The sequence below is a fragment of the Oncorhynchus gorbuscha genome, linkage group LG15 (assembly GCF_021184085.1).
Source record: "Oncorhynchus gorbuscha isolate QuinsamMale2020 ecotype Even-year linkage group LG15, OgorEven_v1.0, whole genome shotgun sequence".
Taxonomy (NCBI): Eukaryota; Metazoa; Chordata; class Actinopteri; order Salmoniformes; family Salmonidae; genus Oncorhynchus; species Oncorhynchus gorbuscha.
Genome location: NC_060187.1, coordinates 9310343 through 9331283, shown reverse-complemented (window position 1 = coordinate 9331283; position 20941 = coordinate 9310343). Strand labels below are relative to the sequence as shown.

General features: G+C 43.8%; 1 protein-coding gene across 1 annotated transcript in view; it reads right to left on the bottom strand.

The window, feature by feature from the left end:
- The window catches only part of LOC123996589 (occludin-like), a 52255-nt gene extending 32399 nt beyond the window's left edge, over positions 1 to 19856 (bottom strand). Inside the window, exons 1-3 of the mRNA XM_046300069.1 lie at positions 19590 to 19856; positions 14639 to 15442; positions 14211 to 14381 (exon numbers count right to left, since the gene is read on the bottom strand). Of these exons, the coding sequence (XP_046156025.1) occupies positions 14211 to 14381; positions 14639 to 15421 (954 nt within the window). The 5' untranslated portion in view covers positions 15422 to 15442; positions 19590 to 19856. The remainder of the gene's footprint in view (positions 1 to 14210; positions 14382 to 14638; positions 15443 to 19589) is intronic.
- Between the last annotated feature and the right edge of the window lie 1085 nt (positions 19857 to 20941).

Genomic DNA, 20941 nt, shown 5'->3' with positions numbered 1-20941 from the left:
TGTTTCTTGTAGGTTTACCCTGGCGTGAGGTTTTGATGACCATATAAATCTCTCTTGGGCGAGTTGACTTTTATCAATATATTCGGCTCTATTTACTCTCAGATTCGAAAATGCTAATTTGGATAAAAGTAGACAACATGCAAAACTACAAATACCTGCACATTATCTCTAGCTGATATCTTTGATAACAGATAGTGTCAATTTAAACAAGACTGCTCACAGAATTGTCCATTTAAAGAAATGTAGCCTATTTATTAAGTTCTACATTTAGCCAACATTAGATAGTTAATCCAGGGACTCTTACCTTTGCCTGAATTCGGCAGTCTGGTCCAGAACGTCATGGCATTTATAGTTCCTTATGATAGCCACATTAGCAGCTAATTAGGGTAAATACAGGCAAATATATTGATAAAAGTCACCTTGTCCTAGAGAGATTTACACAGTTATCAAAATGTCACGGCAGGGTAAGCCTACACAAAACACTAAAATCACCTCCTATGGGAAAAATGAATGGTGGAAAAACGATTGGAACCATTTCAGTGTTTGACCTTTAAGGTTTATGGGTATTATGACTCATACTGTGGTATTCTATTACATTTGCTGTGGTACTGTGACAAACTGACACGCGTTCTGGGATAATGTATGTGCTATCATTTTATTGTGTCTAGGAATTTATATACATCCATTTCCGCAAATATATCTGTTGAGAAACATAAATATTGTTGATCAATATCGGAGAAAGTTTTGTAATCTACAGTAGGTCTAATTGCTGAAAATTAGATGCATATTGACACTGTGTGAGATTAAATTTAACTGAGTTCTGTAGAATTTTTTTTTTAAACGAATAGTCAAAGAAAATAAAAAAGGCTTGTGTCTTATGCAACAGAGTAACTGCTCTTTCCTTTTCCTCCATACAAAGGGAGAGGTCACTGGGATATAAACAACCAAGTCTTAATCTACATCGGCAAGTCCTTCCTGTGTGAGTGGAAAGGTCGTGTGTCGTCTCTACAATAAAGGTCTCAGGATGGGGTCACACTGCAAGCCTAGGCAATCTGTCACTTTATTTCATCTCTGTCACTAACAATGCAATGTATTGTGTGTGTGTGTGTGTGTGTGTGTGTGTGTGTGTGTGTGTGTGTGTGTGTGTGTGTGTGTGTGTGTGTGTGTGTGTGTGTGTGTGTGTGTGTGTGTGTGTGTGTGTGTGTGTGTGTGTGTGTGTGTGAGAAGTCGATCGATTAATCGGAATGGCCGATTAATTAGGGCCGATTTCAAGTTTTCATAACAATCGGAAATCGGTATTTTTGGGCGCCGATTTGCCAATTTTTGTTGTTGTTGTTGTTGTTGTTTTTTGTATACCTTTTAACTAGGCAAGTCAGTTAAGAACACATTCTTATTTTCAATGATGGCCTTGGAACGTGGGTTAACTGCCTTGTTCAGGGGCAAACTTGACAGATTTTCACCTTGTCAGCTCGGGGGATCCAATCTTGCGGTTAACAGTTAACTAGTCCAACGCAATAACGACCTGCCTCTCTCTCGTTGCACTCCACAAAGAGACTGCCTGTTACGCGAATGCAGTAAGCCAAGGTAAGTTGCTAGCTAGCATTAAACTTATCTTATAAAAAACAATCAATCACAATCACTAGTTAACTACACATGGTTGATGATATTACTAGATATTATCTAGCGTGTCCTGTGTTGCATATAATCTGACTGAGCATACAAGTATCTGACTGAGCGGTGGTAGGCAGAAGCAGGAGCGTAAACATGAATTCAAACAGCCCTTTCGTGCGTTTTGCCAACAGCTCTTCATTGTGCGTCAAGCATTGCGCTGTTTATGACTTCAAGCCTATCAACTCCCGAGATGAGGCTGGTGTAACCGAAGTGAAATGGCTAGCTAGTTAACTAGAGGGACGGAAGCTATACTGTTACACTGGCAATACTAAAGTGCCTATAAGAACATCCAATAGTCAAAGGTTAATGAAATACAAATGGTATAGAGGGAAATAGTCCTATAATTCCTATAATAACTACAACCTAAAACTTCTTACCTGGGAATATTGAAAACTCATGTTAAAAGGAACCACCATATGTTCTCATGAGCAAGGAACTGAAACGTTAGCTTTCTTACATAGCACATATTGCACTTTTACTTTCTCCAACACTTTGTTTTTGCATTATTTAAACCAAATTGAACATGTGTCATTATTTACTTGAGGCTAAATTGATTTTTTTGATGTATTATATTAAGTTAAAATAAGTGTTCATTCAGTATTGTTGTAATTGTCATTATTACAAAAAATATATATATTAATTGGCCGATTAATCGGTATCGGCTTTTTTTTGGGTCCTCCAATAATCGGTATCGGTATCGGCGTTGACAAATCATAATCGGTCGACCTCTGTGTGTGTGTGTGTGTGGGGGAGAGGGAGAGGGAGAGGGAGAGAGATCTAACGTAGTAGGCTACTGTTCCTAAGACGTGCACTGCATTACTAACTTCACAGGGCAGGTTCTCTGTAACAACAGCAAACCTGCTGCTAGAAAGAAACAATCATTGGGTGGGGTACAGGCAGCACTTCCCTGCAGCTGCAGGAACCAGGAAGAAGGACACCTTTTGAAGAGCACAAGGCAAGTCATCTAGGAATTCCAACAATGCCCCTCTCTGCATGAAGTAGAGTGGTGCTGGGCCGTGAGCAGCCTAAATAAGCAGGGAAGGAATGTCTGAGCCCCTAGGACCTGGGGTAGGGTGGGAGGGACGGTGGGAGGGAGGGTGTAAGGGCCAGGGAGGGTGAGCAGAAGGAAGGGGGGGGGGGTAAGTGTAGGGATAGAAACGTGGGAGGATGAAAGAGGTAGGTCAGAGGGTATGTGGCAAGAAAGGAAGGTGGGAGGCTGAGGGGCAGGGAGAGTGGGAGGGAGAGGGGGATAGACAGAGGGCGATCCTTGTCCCCAACCAAGGAGGGCCTACAGCAGTACCTAGATCTTATGCACAGATTCTGTCAGACCAGGGCCGTGATAGTGAATCTCTGTAAGACAAAAATAATGGTGTTCCAAAAAAAGTCCAGTTGCCAGGACCACAAATACAAATTCCATCTAGACACCGTTGCCCTAGAGCACACAAAAAACTATACATACCTCGGCTTAAACATCAGCGTCACAAGTAACTTCCACGAAGCTGTGAACGAGCTGAGAGACAAGGCAAGAAGTGCCTTCTTTGCCATCAAAAGGAACATAAAATTCAACATACCAATAAGGATCTGGCTAAAAAATACTTTAATCAGTTATACAACCTATTCCCCTTTATGGTTGTGAGTTCTGGGGTCTGCTCACCAACCAAGAATTCACAAAATGGGACAAACACCAAATAATGCATGCAGAGCAGAATTAGGCCGATACCTGATAATGATCAAAATCCAACAAAAATAAGAGCCGGAAGCGAGACCCAAACCTTCCATAACAAAGCCGTCACCTACAGAGAGATGAACCTGGAGATGAGTCCCCTCAGCAAGCTGGTCCTGGGGCTCTGTTCACAAACAGACCCCACAGAGAGATGAACCTGGAGATGAGTCCCCTAAGCAAGCTGGTCCTGGGGCTCTGTTCACAAACACACCCCACAGAGAGATGAACCTGGAGATGAGTCCCCTAAGCAAGCTGGTCCTGGGGCTCTGTTCACAAACACACCCTACAGAGAGATGAACCTGGAGATGAGTCCCCTAAGCAAGCTGGTCCTGGGGCTCTGTTCACAAACACACCCTACAGAGAGATGAACCTGGAGATGAGTCCCCTAAGCAAGCTGGTCCTGGGGCTCTGTTCACAAACACACCCTACAGAGAGATGAACCTGGAGATGAGTCCCCTAAGCAAGCTGGTCCTGGGGCTCTGTTCACAAACACACCCTACAGAGAGATGAACCTGGAGATGAGTCCCCTAAGCAAGCTGGTCCTGGGGCTCTGTTCACAAACACACCCTACAGAGAGATGAACCTGGAGATGAGTCCCCTAAGCAAGCTGGTCCTGGGGCTCTGTTCACAAACACACCCCACAGAGAGATGAACCTGGAGATGAGTCCCCTAAGCAAGCTGGTCCTGGGGCTCTGTTCACAAACACAAACAGACCCCACAGAGAGATGAACCTGGAGAAGAGTCCCCTAAGCAAGCTGGTCCTGGGGCTCTGTTCACAAACACAAACAGACCCCACAGAGAGATGAACCTGGAGATGAGTCCCCTAAGCAAGCTGGTCCTGGGGCTCTGTTCACAAACACAAACAGACCCCACAGAGAGATGAACCTGGAGAAGAGTCCCCTAAGCAAGCTGGTCCTGGGGCTCTGTTCACAAACACAAACAGACCCCACAGAGAGATGAACCTGGAGATGAGTCCCCTAAGCAAGCTGGTCCTGGGGCTCTGTTCACAAACACAAACAGACCCCACAGAGAGATGAACCTGGAGATGAGTCCCCTAAGCAAGCTGGTCATGGGGCTCTGTTCACAAACACAAACAGACCCCACAGAGCCCCAGGACAGCAACACAATTAGACCCAAACAAATCATGAGAAAACAAAAAGATAATGACTTGACACATTGGAAAGAATTAACAAAACAAATGGAGCAAACTAGAATGCTATCAGTGAGCATTGCTATTGAGAAAGGCCACCGTAGGCAGACATGGCTCTCAAGAGAAGACAGGCTATGTGCTCACTGCCCACAAAATGAGGTGGAAACTGAGCTGCATTTTCTAACATCCTGCCAAATGTATGACCATATCAGAGATACATATTTTCCTCAGATTACACAGATACACAAAGAATTTGAAAACAAACCCAATTTTGATAAACTCTCATATCTATTGGGTGAAATGCCACAGTGTGCCATCACAGCAGCTTGTGACCTGTTGCCACAAGAAAAGGGCAACCAGTGAAGAACAAACACCATTGTAAATACAACACATGTATTTTCACTTCTGTACTTTAACTATTTGCACATAATATGACATCTGTAATTTCTTTATTTTGGAACTTGTGTGAGTGTAATGTTTACTGTTTGTTTATTATCTAGTTCACTTTCTTTGGCAATGTTAACATATATTTCCCATGCCAATAAAGCCCTTAAATTTAATTGATAGGGGCAGGAAGGATGATGGGTAAGGAGAGAGGGGTAGGGACAGGAAGGATGATGGCTAAGGAGAGAGGGGTAGGGGCAGGAAGGATGATGAGTAAGGAGAGAGTGGGTAGGGGCAGGAAGGATGATGGGTAAGGAGAGAGGGGGTAGGGACAGGAAGGATGATGGGTAAGGAGAGAGGGGGTAGGGACAGGAAGGATAATGGGTAAGGAGAGAGGGGGTAGGGACGGGGAGGATTATGGATAAAGAGAGAGGGGGCAGGGGCAGGAAGGATGATGAGTAAGGAGAGAGGGGGTAGGGACAAGAAGGATGATGGGTAAGGAGAGAGGGGGTAGGGGCAGGAAGGATAATGGGTAAGGAGAGAGGGGTTAGGGACAAGAAGGATGATGGGTAAGGAGAGAGGGATTAGGGGCAGGAAGGATTATGGGTAAGGAGAGAGGGGGTAGGGGCAGGAAGGATGATGGGTAAGGAGAGAGGGGTAGGGACAGGGAGGATTATGGGTAAGGAGAGAGGGGGTAGGGACAGAAAGGCAAAGACAGGGGGTGGGAGGGAGGGGTGAGGGGAAGGAAGGCAGGCATGGGGCAGAGATGGAGGGAGTCAGCTGCTATGTTCCCACTGAGCATGGTAGAGGGTAAATAAGCAGCAACCAACCACACCCCCTCTTTTTATCTAACAGTTGATAATACTTTACTTGGAAGTCCCTCCCTACATCTGTTAATACTTACTGTAACTATTATGTCATTTTTAAAGCTGCGACCCGACCAAATTAACATAGAAACGTGCGTTATAGATCTGCCATTCTCATTAAAAGGAACTCTAAGAAGGATGTAGATCTGTTCTGTGTGTGTGTTATTTCTATGCTTCCCGTTCTTAAGGTTTGGTTTTTGTGTTTTTTACTCTGGGTTTTGAACACCAGCTTCAAACAGCTGAAAATACTATATTTGTGGTTATGGAAAATATATTTCACAGCAGTTTAGATGGTACAATGATTCTCTACACTATACTTGTTTGTTTTGTCACATAAACTGAAATTAGGCAAACTATTAGAATTTGAGCAACCAGGAAATGGCGGAGTGGATTTCTGCATATCTGCACCTTTAAGGCTGCACTATTCCTTGCCTTAAAGAAGTAGGCGGCACTATTCCTTGCCTTAAAGAAGTAAGCGGCACTATTCCTTGCCTTAAAGAAGTAAGCGGCACTATTCCTTGCCTTAAAGAAGTAAGCGGAACTATTCCTTGCCTTAAAGAAGTAAGCGGCACTATTCCTTGCCTTAAAGAAGTAAGCGGCACTATTCCTTGCCTTAAAGAAGTAAGCGGAACTATTCCTTGCCTTAAAGAAGTAAGCGGCACTATTCCTTGCCTTAAAGAAGTAAGCGGCACTATTCCTTGCCTTAAAGAAGTAAGCGCACTATTCCTTGCCTTAAAGAAGTAAGCGGCACTATTCCTTGCCTTAAAGAAGTAAGCGGCACTATTCCTTGCCTTAAAGAAGTAAGCGGCACTATTCCTTGCCTTAAAGAAGTAAGCGGCACTATTCTATTCCTTGCCTTAAAGAAGTAACTATTCCTTGCCTTAAAGGCACTATTCCTTGCCTTAAAGAAGTAAGCGGCACTATTCCTTGCCTTAAAGAAGTAAGCGGCACTATTCCTTGCCTTAAAGAAGTAAGCGGCACTATTCCTTGCCTTAAAGAAGTAAGCGGCACTATTCCTTGCCTTAAAGAAGTAAGCGGCACTATTCCTTGCCTTAAAGAAGTAAGCGGCACTATTCCTTGCCTTAAAGAAGTAGGCGGCACTATTCCTTGCCTTAAAGAAGTAAGCGGCACTATTCCTTGCCTTAAAGAAGTAGCGGCACTATTCCTTGCCTTAAAGAAGTAGGCGGCACTATTCCTTGCCTTAAAGAAGTAAGCGGCACTATTCCTTGCCTTAAAGAAGTAAGCGGCACTATTCCTTGCCTTAAAGAAGTAGGCGGCACTATTCCTTGCCTTAAAGAAGTAAGCGGCACTATTCCTTGCCTTAAAGAAGTAAGCGGCACTATTCCTTGCCTTAAAGAAGTAGGCGGCACTATTCCTTGCCTTAAAGAAGTAAGCGGCACTATTCCTTGCCTTAAAGAAGTAAGCGGCACTATTCCTTGCCTTAAAGAAGTAAGCGGCACTATTCCTTGCCTTAAAGAAGTAAGCGGCACTATTCCTTGCCTTAAAGAAGTAAGCGGCACTATTCCTTGCCTTAAAGAAGTAAGCGGCACTATTCCTTGCCTTAAAGAAGTAGGCGGCACTATTCCTTGCCTTAAAGAAGTAGGCGGCACTATTCCTTGCCTTAAAGAAGTAAGCGGCACTATTCCTTGCCTTAAAGAAGTAAGCGGCACTATTCCTTGCCTTAAAGAAGTAAGCGGCACTATTCCTTGCCTTAAAGAAGTAGGCGGCACTATTCCTTGCCTTAAAGAAGTAGGCGGCACCAGAAGGAGTTATACTGAGTATCACTCAATGAAATATTAATTGCAGGGTTTACAGAGAATACTAAAAAGAAGCAAATGCAATTAGCCATATTACTGAAAGCCAGTTTCAACAGCCTTGTCTTCATCCAAATCAATGTATTTGCAGAGCAGGGAACAGCCAAGCACTTCCAAACACTAATATGCACTCAAAGAGCAAGGCTTTAGTTTGGACAACTGCGGTAATGCATTGTGCATTGAACAGTGTAATAAACTGTCAACCAATGCATGTCATCATGTTGTCTACCAGAGTTAAGGTTGGTCTAATATTCTACCGCATCATTCAGCCTTACATCTGCAGAACATGTGACATCATCTGTCGGAGGACAAAGGAGCCTGGTCAGGCTGAATGAGGCCAGTGTGGGTGAGGTCATCAGACAGAGACAGGGCCCTGGGCACAGTGGGCAGAGAGAGTCAAAGTAACTGTCATTGAACCAGTGTGGGGTGACTCACAGCATGGGCTGAAAGATACTTTAGTACATACTACACGTCCTGACCTGTCCTCTCCTGTCCTGTCCTCTCCTCTCCAGTCCTCTCCTCTCCCGTCCTCTCCTCTCGTGACCTCTTCTGTCCTCTCCCTCTCCTGTCCTGTCCTCTCCTCTCCTGTCCTCTCCTGACCTCTTCTGTCCTGTCCTGTCCTGTCCTGTCCTCTCCCCATCCTTTCCTGACCTATTCTGTCCCCTCCTGTCCTTTCCTGTCCTCTCCCGTCCTCTCATCTCCTGACCTCTTCTGTCCTTTCCTGTCCTCTCCTGCCCTCTCCTCTCCTGACCTCTTCTGTCCTCTGCTGTCCTCTCCTGTCCTCTTCAGTCCTCTGCTGTCCTCTCCTGTCCTCTCCTGACCTCTTCAGTCCTCTGCTGTCCTCTCCTGTCCTCTCCTGACCTCTTCAGTCCTCTGCTGTCCTCTCCTGACCTCTTCAGTCCTCTCCTGCCCTCTCCTCTCCTGACCTCTTCTGTCCTCTCCTGACCTCTTCAGTCCTCTGATGTCCTCTCCTATCCTCTCCTGTCCTCTCCTGACCTCTTCAGTCCTCTGCTGTCCTCTCCTGTCCTTTCCTGTCCTCTGACGAGGGCCATCTGTGAGTATGCTCTGTGACAACCACTCCCACCATAAACAACTAGATAACCCCCCTTGTAAAAAGCCTTACTGAAGTACAGGGTTGGGGTAGATTACAGTCAATTCAGGAAGTATATCGAAATGTTTATTCCAATACTCTGCAATGCTTCTTAATGAGGAACATTTGGTTTACTTTCTGAATGGACTAGAATTGAAATGGAATTGATCCCAACCCTGCTGGACGAACACAACATAACAAGGAGGAATGGGACACATTCCTTTTGCCATCAGTCAATGACAGGAAGTACATTTCAATTTCATTCATACGCCTTTAAGGATTATTTTATGAATTTCAATCATTTTCTCATTTAACTGAGGATTAAGTGAAATTGACTTGTGACTGCTTTATATTGACTACTTTCACATGCAACACATCTGTCAACAGGAACAACACATCCCCAGTGTAGATCAGTACTAGATCACCAATAACCATGGTAACAATGCCTTTCCCCTGGCAACAATTAACCCTGGTAACAATGCCTTCCCCCTGGCAACAATTAACCCTGGTAACAATGCCTTCCCCCTGGCAACAATAACCCTGGTAGGAATGCCATCCCCCTGGCACCAAAAACCCTGGAAACAATGCCTTCCCCCTGGCAACAATAACCACGGTAACAATGCCTTTGGTTGACATGCAACCCTGACATTTTGTTGACGTTTAAAACCCCAGCCAGCCAGCCAGGCAGTCAGCCTTAGATAAGAGCTCTAGAAACCGCCTGTTTATACTAGTTAATGATCAGCCAGAGTGAAACTAGGTAGACTGAACAAACAGCAACTATGAGCTCCACACACTACACACAGCCATGCTACCCGCCTGTTAGCAACAGCCCCTCAGTAGAGTGGCAACACTGTAGCAATAGCTAGCAGCTAGAAAACTAACCTGAGGAGTCAAAAAGGCTGCTCTTAAAATGTGAAACTAGAGTAGGGCACGGGTTAAAGGTTACTAGTCTGATTTTCCTAAGCGTGGCCAACATTTTATGATCAGACAATTCTCGATTGTCTGGTAATTGAGAGAGGGTTGAGGCGAGAGTCATGAATTGAAAGAAAGTGTACAAGGGGACAATGTTGGGTTGAGATTGATCAATGACCAGTCAATGTGTCACAGCTAATACAATACTCACTGTATTGACTGATAACCTTTGACCTACAGGGGCACAGTCAGATACGTGAAAACATACAGACACACACCTAAACCAAGCCCCCACTATGGAATTATACTGTATCTGTAAGTGTGTCATTTAAAAAAAAACTCTTTATTGACATTTTCTGTCATAAAAAGCATGAAATGACGATACTCCTTGTGGACTTTCAACTCATAAAGTAAAACCAGGGAACCGCAACCTCGCATTCCAAAGTCCGTTTTGAACTAGAACTTACCTCGGGTAAAGAAAACATTGTAACTGACAGAGGTATTGTGCAATTCTAACTGTCAAATATGTAACATTTCTTAATGTGTTACAACTGACTGGGGGGAGAGGATAGATTAGTCACAGTAACTTATCATGTTCAACCTGACAATGACTCGTAGTAAATGAAATATTCCTGCATTAAACCGGGGAGCATCTAAAAACACACACTTACAGTGTATTAATACCAGTATCAGTTTTCTACTCTTAAGAGGAACTACAATGGAAATACAGTACATTCGGAAAGTATTCAGACCCCTTTTCCACATTTTGTTATTTATTTTATTATTTTACTTAAGACAGTTAAGAACAAATTCTTATTTACAATGACGGCCTACCCCGGACAACGGTGGACCAATTGTGCACCGCCCTATGGGACTCCCAATCGCGGCCGAATGCGCGACTCGGGAGCCCAAGGACATTGTTACATTACAGCCTTACTCTAAATTGGATTTTAAAGATGCTCATCAATCTACACACAATACCCCATAATGACAGAGCAAAAACAGGTTGTAGAATTTTTTGCAAATGTATTAACTATTTAAAAAAACAAATACCTTTTTTACATAAGTATTCAGACCCTTTGCTATGAGACTCGAAATATAGCAAAGGTGCATCCTGCTTCCATTGATCATCCTTGAGATGTTACCTGTGGTAAATGAATTTGACTACACATGATTTGGAAAGACACACGCCAGTCTATATAAGGTCCCACAGTTGACAGTGCATGTCAGAGCGAAAAACAAGCCATGAGGTCAAAAGAATGAATCGTTCGTAGAGCTCCGAGACGGGATGGTGTCGAGGCACAGATCTGGGGAATGGTATCAAAACATGTCTGCAGCATTGAAGGTCCCCAAGAACAGTGGCCTCCATCATTCTGCAGCATTGATGGTCCCCAAGAACATAGTGGCCTCCATCATTCTGCAGCATTGAAGGTCCCCAAGAACACAGTGGCCTCCATCATTCTGCAGCATTGATGGTCCCCAAGAACATAGTGACCTCCATCATTCTGCAGCATTGATGGTCCCCAAGAACATAGTGGCCTCCATCATTCTGCAGCATTGATGGTCCCCAAGAACATAGTGGCCTCCATCATTCTGCAGCATTGATGGTCCCCAAGAACACAGTGGCCTCCATCATTCTGCAGCATTGATGGTCCCCAAGAACACAGTGGCCTCCATCATTCTGCAGCATTGAAGGTCCCCAAGAACACAGTGGCCTCCATCATTCTGCAGCATTGAAGGTCCCCAAGAACATAGTGGCCTCCATCATTCTGCAGCATTGAAGGTCCCCAAGAACACAGTGGCCTCCATCATTCTGCAGCATTGAAGGTCCCCAAGAACACAGTGGCCTCCATCATTCTGCAGCATTGAAGGTCCCCAAGAACACAGTGGCCTCCATCATTCTGCAGCATTGATGGTCCCCAAGAACACAGTGGCCTCCATCATTCTGCAGCATTGATGGTCCCCAAGAACACAGTGGCCTCCATCATTCTGCAGCATTGAAGGTCCCCAAGAACATAGTGGCCTCCATCATTCTGCAGCATTGAAGGTCCCCAAGAACACAGTGGCCTCCATCATTCTGCAGCATTGAAGGTCCCCAAGAACATAGTGGCCTCCATCATTCTGCAGCATTGAAGGTCCCCAAGAACACAGTGGCCTCCATCATTCTGCAGCATTGAAGGTCCCCAAGAACATAGTGGCCTCCATCATTCTGCAGCATTGAAGGTCCCCAAGAACACAGTGGCCTCCATCATTCTGCAGCATTGAAGGTCCCCAAGAACACAGTGGCCTCCATCATTCTGCAGCATTGAAGGTCCCCAAGAACACAGTGGCCTCCATCATTCTGCAGCATTGAAGGTCCCCAAGAACACAGTGGCCTCCATCATTCTGCAGCATTGAAGGTCCCCAAGAACACAGTGGCCTCCATCATTCTGCAGCATTGAAGGTCCCCAAGAACACAGTGGCCTCCATCATTCTGCAGCATTGAAGGTCCCCAAGAACATAGTGGCCTCCATCATTCTGCAGCATTGAAGGTCCCCAAGAACATAGTGGCCTCCATCATTCTTAAGTGGAAGAAGTTTGGAACCAACAAGACTCTTCTTAGTGGTGGTTACCCACTCAAACTGAGTAAACAGGGAAGAAGGGCCTTGGTCAGGGAGGTGACCAAGAACCCGTTGGTCACTCTGACAGAGCTCCTCTGTGGAGATGAGCGAATCTTCCAGAAGGACAACCATCTCTGCAGCATTCCACCAATCAGGCCTTTATGGTAGAGCAGCCTGATGGAAGCCACGCCTCACTAAAAGGCACATGACAGGCGGCGTGGAGTTTTCCAAAAGGCACCTAAAGGAAACAAGATTCTCTGGACTGATGAAACCAAGATTTAACTCTTTGGCCAAGTGTCACGTCTGGAGGAAACCTGGCACTATCACTACGGTGAAGCATGGTAGTTGCAGCATCATGCTGTGGGGATGTTTTTCAGCGGCAGTGACTGGGGAACTAGTCAGAATTTAGTTGAAAAATGAACAGAGCAACGTACAGAGAGATCCTTGATGAAAACCTGCTCCAGAGCGCTCAGGACCTCAGACTGGGGCAAAGGTTCACCTTCCAACAGGACAACGACCCTAAGCACACCGCCAAGACAATGCAGCAGGGGCTTCGAGACAAGTCTCTGAATGTCCTTGAGTGGCCCAGCCAGAGCCCGGACTTGAACCCGATCGAACATCTCTGGAAAAACCTGAAAATAGCTTGTAGCGTAATACCTAAGGAGACTCGAGGCTGTAATCACTGCCAAAGGTGCTTCATCAAAGTACTGAGGAAAGGGTCTGATATTTCATTTTTAATACATTTGCAAACATTTGCCATATCATTATGGGGTATTGTGTGTAGTCTCTGAATTTGATTATCCCCATCACATTTATTGTGATATCTCTGTCACATTTATTGTGATTATCACTGTCACATTTATTGTGATTATCACTGTCTCATTTATTGTGATATCTCTGTCACATTTATTGTGATTATCACTGTCTCATTTATTGTGATTATCACTGTCACATTTATTGTGATTATCACTGTCACATTTATTGTGATATCTCTGTCACATTTATTGTGATTATCACTGTCTCATTTATTGTGATTATCACTGTCACATTTATTGTGATTATCCCTGTCACATTTATTGTGATTATCACTGTCACATTTATTGTCACGTCCTGACCATAGAAAGCCTTTATTTTCTATGGTAGAGTAGGTCACCTGTGGGTGTGACTATTGTTTAGTTTAGTTTATATTTTCTATGTGGGGTTCTAGATGTTTTTTTTTTCTATGTTTCACTTTTGATATGATTCCCAATTAGAGGCAGCTGGCTATCGCTGTCTCTTATTGGGGATCATACATTTATTGTAGAATTTTCTCCATTCTTTATTGTTTTGTTTTTCTAAGTCTCTGTGGGTAATTGGGATATTGTTTATGTTTAGTTGCCTGTTAGTCACTGCATTGTGATATCTCTGTCACATTTAGTTGATATCTTTATTGTTTTGTTTTTTGTGATATCTAAGTTTCACTGTCTGATAAATATGTGGAACTCTGTCACATTCATTGTGATATCTCTGTCACATTCATTGTGATATCCTGTCACATTTATTGTGATATCCTGTCACATTTATTGTGATATCTCTGTCACATTCATTGTGATATCCTGTCACATTTATTGTGATATCCTGTCACATTTATTGTGATATCATTTATTGTGATATCTCTGTCACATGATATCTCTGTCATTCATTGTGATATCCTGTCACATTTATTGTGATATCCTGTCACATTTATTGTGATATCCTGTCATATTTATTGTGATATCCTGTCACATTTATTGTGATATCCTGTCACATTTATTGTGATATCCTGTCACATTTATTGTTTTTTATGATTATATTTTTGTGATATCAATTTATTGGGATATCTCTGTCACATTTATTGTTTTTTATGATTATATTTTTTCAATATATGTACTGTATATATGTTGTTGTTTTTTTACTGGCAAATAAAATCCATCAATCAAGAGTATGAACATGATATTCATACCAGTATGAGTTTTCCTTACCCAGTCCTTCACATCTCTGCCTTCAGAAACTAGTCCTCCAGTCTCAGGGGGCTGTTCCCAGTAGATGTTTGGCTTGCCGTAGCGCCAGATCTTGCCTCTGGTTTTGTGGGAGAAGAAAGCAGCCACGACCAAGGCAGCGGTAACCAGGAAGCCACACACCATGGCTACACCCTGAAGGAGACACATCAACATCAAGGAGATTATGGAAGACAATTATTACATTATTATGGAAGACAATTATTAAACTATCTGAAACACTACATTGTTATTTAAGGCTTAAAGGGCTACAAAAAAATATACACAGTATAAGGGTTCAATAAAGGGGTTAAGGAAACGACTGTAATCATAGACCAATTCTACATCTTCAGAGCACCAACAACACCACAATCAAATGATACATTACACAGGTAATATAACTGTTGCTCTACCTCTTGTGGGTCCACGTAGCAGTAGTGATAGAGGTACTGATTATACATGCCGAAACCACCCACTCCACCCATATTAGAATAGCTGCTTCCGTACAGGTTCTGGCACATCATCAGCATAGGGTTGTACATCATGTTCTGAGAGCTCTGTGCCATAGGGTTCACCCCTACGACGTACACAATGGTGATGATACCCTGGATGACAGCCATGATGACACTGACCACCAGAACCACCAGGAAGAACTTCCTGCTCCTGAACGTGGTTGATTTAGAGAAACTGGCCACGAAGAATCCCAGCGCCACAAAGAAGTTGATGGCCGCCATAGCTATCATGGTTGTTTTGGCCGAGTAAGGTGTCGGATAGGAGCTACCATAGTTACCATAGCCTCCTCCGTAGCCTCCTCCATAGCCAGAGCCGTAGCTGGAGCCATAGCCGCCTCCCATTCCCCCATAACCGCCACTGTAGCCCATCCCTCCGCCGTAGGAGCCCATCCCCCCCATCCCGTACTGCATGTCCCAAACAAGGGTGGAGGCCACACAGGCAAAGATCCCCACACAGAGCACTATGATTGTGCCAAACATGGCCTTGACGATGCCAGGAGGAGAGATCCACTTGTAGAAGTGTTGGGGCTTCTCTTCCATGTAGTAGGAGCCCGGTGGGGGTGGGTATGGGTCAAACTCACTCCTGGGCGGGTGGTAGCTTTGCGGGGGGCCGTAGCCATTGGATTCCTGGCTGTATGGAGGACTGTAGACGGGAGGGCTGTCGTAACGCTGCTTCTCAAACATCTCTCAAAGATTGGCAGGGACCTACAGAGACAAAATATATGGTAGTGGACACTAAAGCACAACAGCACTGAGACATAGCTTTGATGAGGTGTGAGGTGTGCAGGATTACACTTGACCTTGCTCATCTCAAGATTTACACGAATAGAATGAATCTACATGAATACACTTGGCAAGCTTTACAGTAATATAATTAAATACATATGTTTGCTATTATATTCCTAATAAACATGATTTACTTGACTGGTCCCAACATGTATGACTTATTAAACAGATGTGTTTGATGATTGATTGTACATTTACAGACAGCAGTCCAATGTCTGATCTCCTTTATGAATACTACTAATGTTAAGTTATTTAGAGGGGTTGCATCAGGCCATCATTTATTTAGAGGGGGTGCACCAGGCCATCATTTATTTAGAGGGGGTGCATCAGGCCATCATTTATTTAGAGGGGGTGCATCAGGCCATCATTTATTTAGAGGGGGTGTATCAGGCCATCATTTATTTAGAGGGGGTGCACCAGGCCATCATTTATTTAGAGGGGGTGCATCAGGCCATCATTTATTTAGAGGGGGTGTATCAGGCCATCATTTATTTAGAGGGGGTGCATCAAGGCCATCATTTATTTAGAGGGGGTGTATCAGGCCATCATTTATTTAGAGGGGGTGCATCAGGCCATCATTTATTTAGAGGGGGTGCATCAGGCCATCATTTATTTAGAAGGGGTGCACCAGGCCATCATTTATTTAGAAGGGGTGCACCAGGCCATCATTTATTTAGAGGGGGTGCATCAGGCCATCATTTACAACATAGACACTTTACAGATGACCTTAGCTTTCAGTTCTATGAACCAACAAAGTCAGAACCAGCATGGAGATGTTGGTACCAGGAACCAGAGATCAGACAGCAGCCCAACCCAGCACAATGCTGCTTTTCACCCGGGCCCCGTGGGCAGTGGGAGTCTCCTTCAATCCCTCAAATTGTTCTGCTGCCTTTGAACACTTCATATCCCATCCTCGGCCAAATGTGGTTTTGTTTTGAATTTAGGCCACACGTAACTGCTAGCACACAGTATAAACAGACTTAACAATGGCCATTATTTTATAAAAGTCAACAGGCAAAAGTTTGGCATTCACAAGCTGATTTAATTAAAGAAGAAAAAATATTTTAAGATTTTTACATTTGTGAAGTGCAGATGTGAAGTATTTATTTTAGTGCTGATGCTGAGGAGGCCATGTCAGTCTTTGACATCAAAAGACTACATTGTTCCATCTATTTATCATGACACATTGTAGCACCGGGCAAGAACAGTGTGTGGCTAAATTCATTAGATAACAGTAGTACAAGACATTTAGACTTCCTGCCTGTCTTCCTGCCTGCCTGTCTTCCAGCCTGGCTGCCTGTCTTCCTCCCTGGCTGTCTTCCTGCCTGCCTGTCTTCCTGCCTGTCTTCCTGCCTGCCTGGCTGCCTACCAGTCTTCATCTCTGCCTGTATTCCTCCCTGCCTGTCTTCCTGCTTGTCTGCCTGCCTGCCTGTCTTCCTGCTTGTCTGCCTGCCTTCCTGTTTTCCTGCCTGTCTGTCTGCCTGCCTGTCTTCCTGCTTGTCTGTCTGCCTGCCTGTCTTCCTGCTTGTCTGCCTGCCTGCCTGTTTTCCTGCCTGTCTGTCTGCCTGCCTGTCTTCCTGCTTGTCTGCCTGCCTGCCTGTTTTCCTGCCTGCCTGGCTGCCTACCAGTCTTCCTCTCTGCCTGTCTGTCTGCCTGCCTGTCTTCCTGCTTGTCTGCCTGCCTGCCTGTTTTCCTGCCTGTCTGTCTGCCTGCCTGTCTTCCTGCTTGTCTGCCTGTCTGTCTTCTTGCCTGAAATGGGGTAAATAACTCACTGTGTCCTTACAGTCACACTCACAGACACACTGTGAACGGCCCAAAGCTTTACATCATGGAGGACAAACAGAACAGACAGGCCAGGCTCAACCCAGTACAGCCATTACTTCTCTCTCTTTATGACTCAGTTCAGTAGGGGTCTCTCCTGACTGAGAGCCTCCTTCTCATACACCTTCCCCTCATCCTCTCCCCCTTCCTCCCACAACCCCCCCCCAATCCATATCTTTCATTCCGTCTTCCCTCTCCCCCTCTTACCCCTCCCTCCCCTCCTCGCTCCCTAACTTATTGTCTTTGTTTTTGGAGGGTGAAGGGAAAAGTCAAGACTGCTAGGTGTGGGAAATGTGGTTGCCATGGTATTTAGAAGAAAAAAAATGGGCCACAGTAAAGAAGAAAAAGGATCCAACAAGAGCTCTCCTGTGTGGATACTGTGGGAGAGAGGGAGGGGTACATTTGGGCAGGAGGATCAGGTGTCTTCTGAAGGGGGTTGCACCTCTGTTTATCAATAGCCTGTCTAGTAGCTTCCATCATCACAACATATTGGAAATAACTCCCTCTGCAGTGTGTAAAGTCTAGACACCGGTGTCCATTACACCATTCCAGGACTCTGCTTTACATGTACGTGGTGATGATACTGCCTCACCAAAAGAAACACCTCCAACTGGACATTTTGACAGAAGAGACAAAGCCACTCCCTATGTTAGGGAATCTTAAGGCAAACCTTAAGAAATGGTTCATGGGCTAAATGCTTTAAAGCTAAAGTCCTTAACTGAAACAATAACAAAGCAGCCATCCCTACTCTGTTTTGATTGGGCCTGGAGAGATGTCACCACTCTCAAATTCATGGACAGAGCTATGGATGGAAGGACTGAGCATCCATGACATCAACATTATAGTTTTAACCATGTTTTGAGGCTATACAGTGTATGTATATATACTGCTTACTTTCCATCCCTGGTTGTATCCACGTGTGATTGTATTGTGTTTTTTAAATCATCAAATAAATAAAATACAATAATACAATACAGTTTAACAACAGCCTACAATTCAGAGCTCCATGTAAATGTTTCCTCTATGAAACAGACAACAGAGTGATAGAGGCTGTTAAGCTGGAGTCAAAGGTCAGCCACCCACTCACTACTCACTGAGCTGCTGTCATCCAGTACAGACAGCCACACACTCAATCATCTCTTGTTGATAACAGAATTCTAACCCTGAATCACATGCCTCACATCTGTCAAAAACTATTATCCCCCATGCCTAATGTAGGCTAAGGCTGGGGCACAGCTAGTAGTAGAGACTCTAGTTACATGGCTATTAAAAACACTCTATAGAGAGGAGCACTCTAATAAATCAAACTGAAGAATAAAGGAGTACAAGAAAAGAATGAACAAATAATGTCTCACAATCTCCCAATACAGGGCTAGACAGACTAGAGCAAAAATAACTGAATGTTTCTCCCTTAGAGAACACAAATGGGCATCATGCAAATGTATTTGAACTTTTTAGCCTGAGATGTTCCCATTAAAGGCTATCTGATTTTATGTACGCAGTAAGATCAGGTTTACTGAAGAGTCGACCAGGTCAACCACTAGGCATATTTTCCTAATACAGGATGTAAAATTAGAAATAACATAAATAACAGAGAAAAGATACTAACAATGCAAACGGAAAGCCCCACAGGCCACACCTGTGAGAGCCCCCCTCAAGCCCCATGAGCGCACTTCACGTCTCTCAGAGCAGGCACAATTGCGAGCTTGTGTGAGAGAACGGGAACACTTGACAATATATAGACCAAAAGAAAACCTGGAGTTTAGAGCAACTAATATGAATTATAAAATACTCCAAACGTAGCCTAAAACATTTACAAGCGAAATAATAACCTATTTAAATTGGTCGACGTTATTTTTAAAATGTAGTTTGAGGCCTATCCCCACTTACAGTATACTCTAAAGGGGTTCCCAAACTAGGTCCTGCACCCGCCGGGTGTACCTTTAGGTTTTTTGCTCATCATCAAGCTTTGATTATTTGAATCAGCTGTGTAGCAGTGCTAGGGCAAAAATCAAAACGTGGGGGCCCCAGGACCCAGTTTGGGAAACCTTGGTCTAGAAGACATGGTGTTCAATATGTAGCCAATCGAGCAACATGTCTTGTAGACTGTTGACCTTTTTGAACCGCTGTAGAGTGCGTGGGAAAAGTCCTCAAACTAAATGTTAAAATGAAGCCTACCCATTTAAGTAGGTTATTATTTCGCTTTCTAACGGTTTAAATTCGATGTAACGCCCATTTCACTTACCTGAAAGTAAAAGAAAAAAACTGACGGTTGTTGGCGCTTAACGCAGTACCGAAAACGCCGTCGTTTTGCGAGTTTACTTTGTATCCGTCAAGATGTAGACCAGAGAGGTTGAAATAAACTCAGCAACGAAATGAACCTGTTTATTAGTGACCTGCTTTAGTTGTGGTGGCTCTCTCTTTCGTCCGGTCCCACGCGCAGAGACGGTTCTGTGTCTGTGAACAAGTGCTTTGTTGTGCTTTCCAAGGACCTTGGTTGACTGCCCAACCCTACGCTGTCTGGAAGTAGGTGTGATTTGTAGACTAGTCGACTACCCAGTGTGTTATACTTGAGAGAAAAAGTCCAGTGGTTGATTGAATTCTGAAATCACTGGTTCTGTGCATTTTCTCATACATTTTTTTTAGAGGTACTAGCATTTGATCTATCTTAGCATGTAATTACCATGTAACAACCAATAGACCAAATTCAATTCCTTTGCCCAGGCTCTTTCAGAACTTTCGCCCCTTCAAGATAAGTATACATAAAAAAATTAAAAAAGTATAAATTAATCATTATATATAAACTTGACTTCTATAAAAGGTTTGGGGTTTGGTCCGATGTTTTTTTCCACCAGAAAATAACATGTGCAAACTTTGCGCTGGTCAGGTACCAGTCAAAAGTTTAGACACACCTTCTCATTCAAGGGTTTCTCTTTATTTTTACCATTTTCTACATTATACAATAATAGTGAAGACATCAAAACGAGGGAATAACACATATGGAATCATGTAGTAACCAAAAAAGAGTTAAACAAATCAAAATATATTTTAGATTTAAGATTCTTCCAAGTAGCCACACTTTGCCTTGATGACAGCTTTGCACACTCTCGACATTCTCTCAACCAGCTTCATGAGATGAGTCACCTGGAATGCATTTCCATTAACAGGTGTGCCTTGTTAAATGTTCATTTGTGGAATTTCTTTCCTTCTTAATGCGTTTGAAGCAATCAGTTGTTTTGTGACAAGGTAGGGATTGTATTCAGAAGATAGCACTATTTGGTAAAAGACCAAGTCCATATTATGGCAAGAACAGCTCAAATAAGCAAAGAGAAATGACAGTCCATCATTAAGTTAAGACATAAAGGTCAATCAATCTGGAAAATTTCAAGAACTTTTAAAGTTTCTTCAAGTGCAGTCGCAAAAACAATCAAGCACTATGATGAAACTGGCTCTCATGAGGACCACCACAGGAAAGGAGACCGAGAGTTACCTCTGCTCCAGAGGATATTCATTAGACTTACCAGCCTCAGAAATTGCAGCCCAAATAAATGCCTAAAAGTTCAAGTAACAGAGACATCTCAGCATCAACTGTTCAGA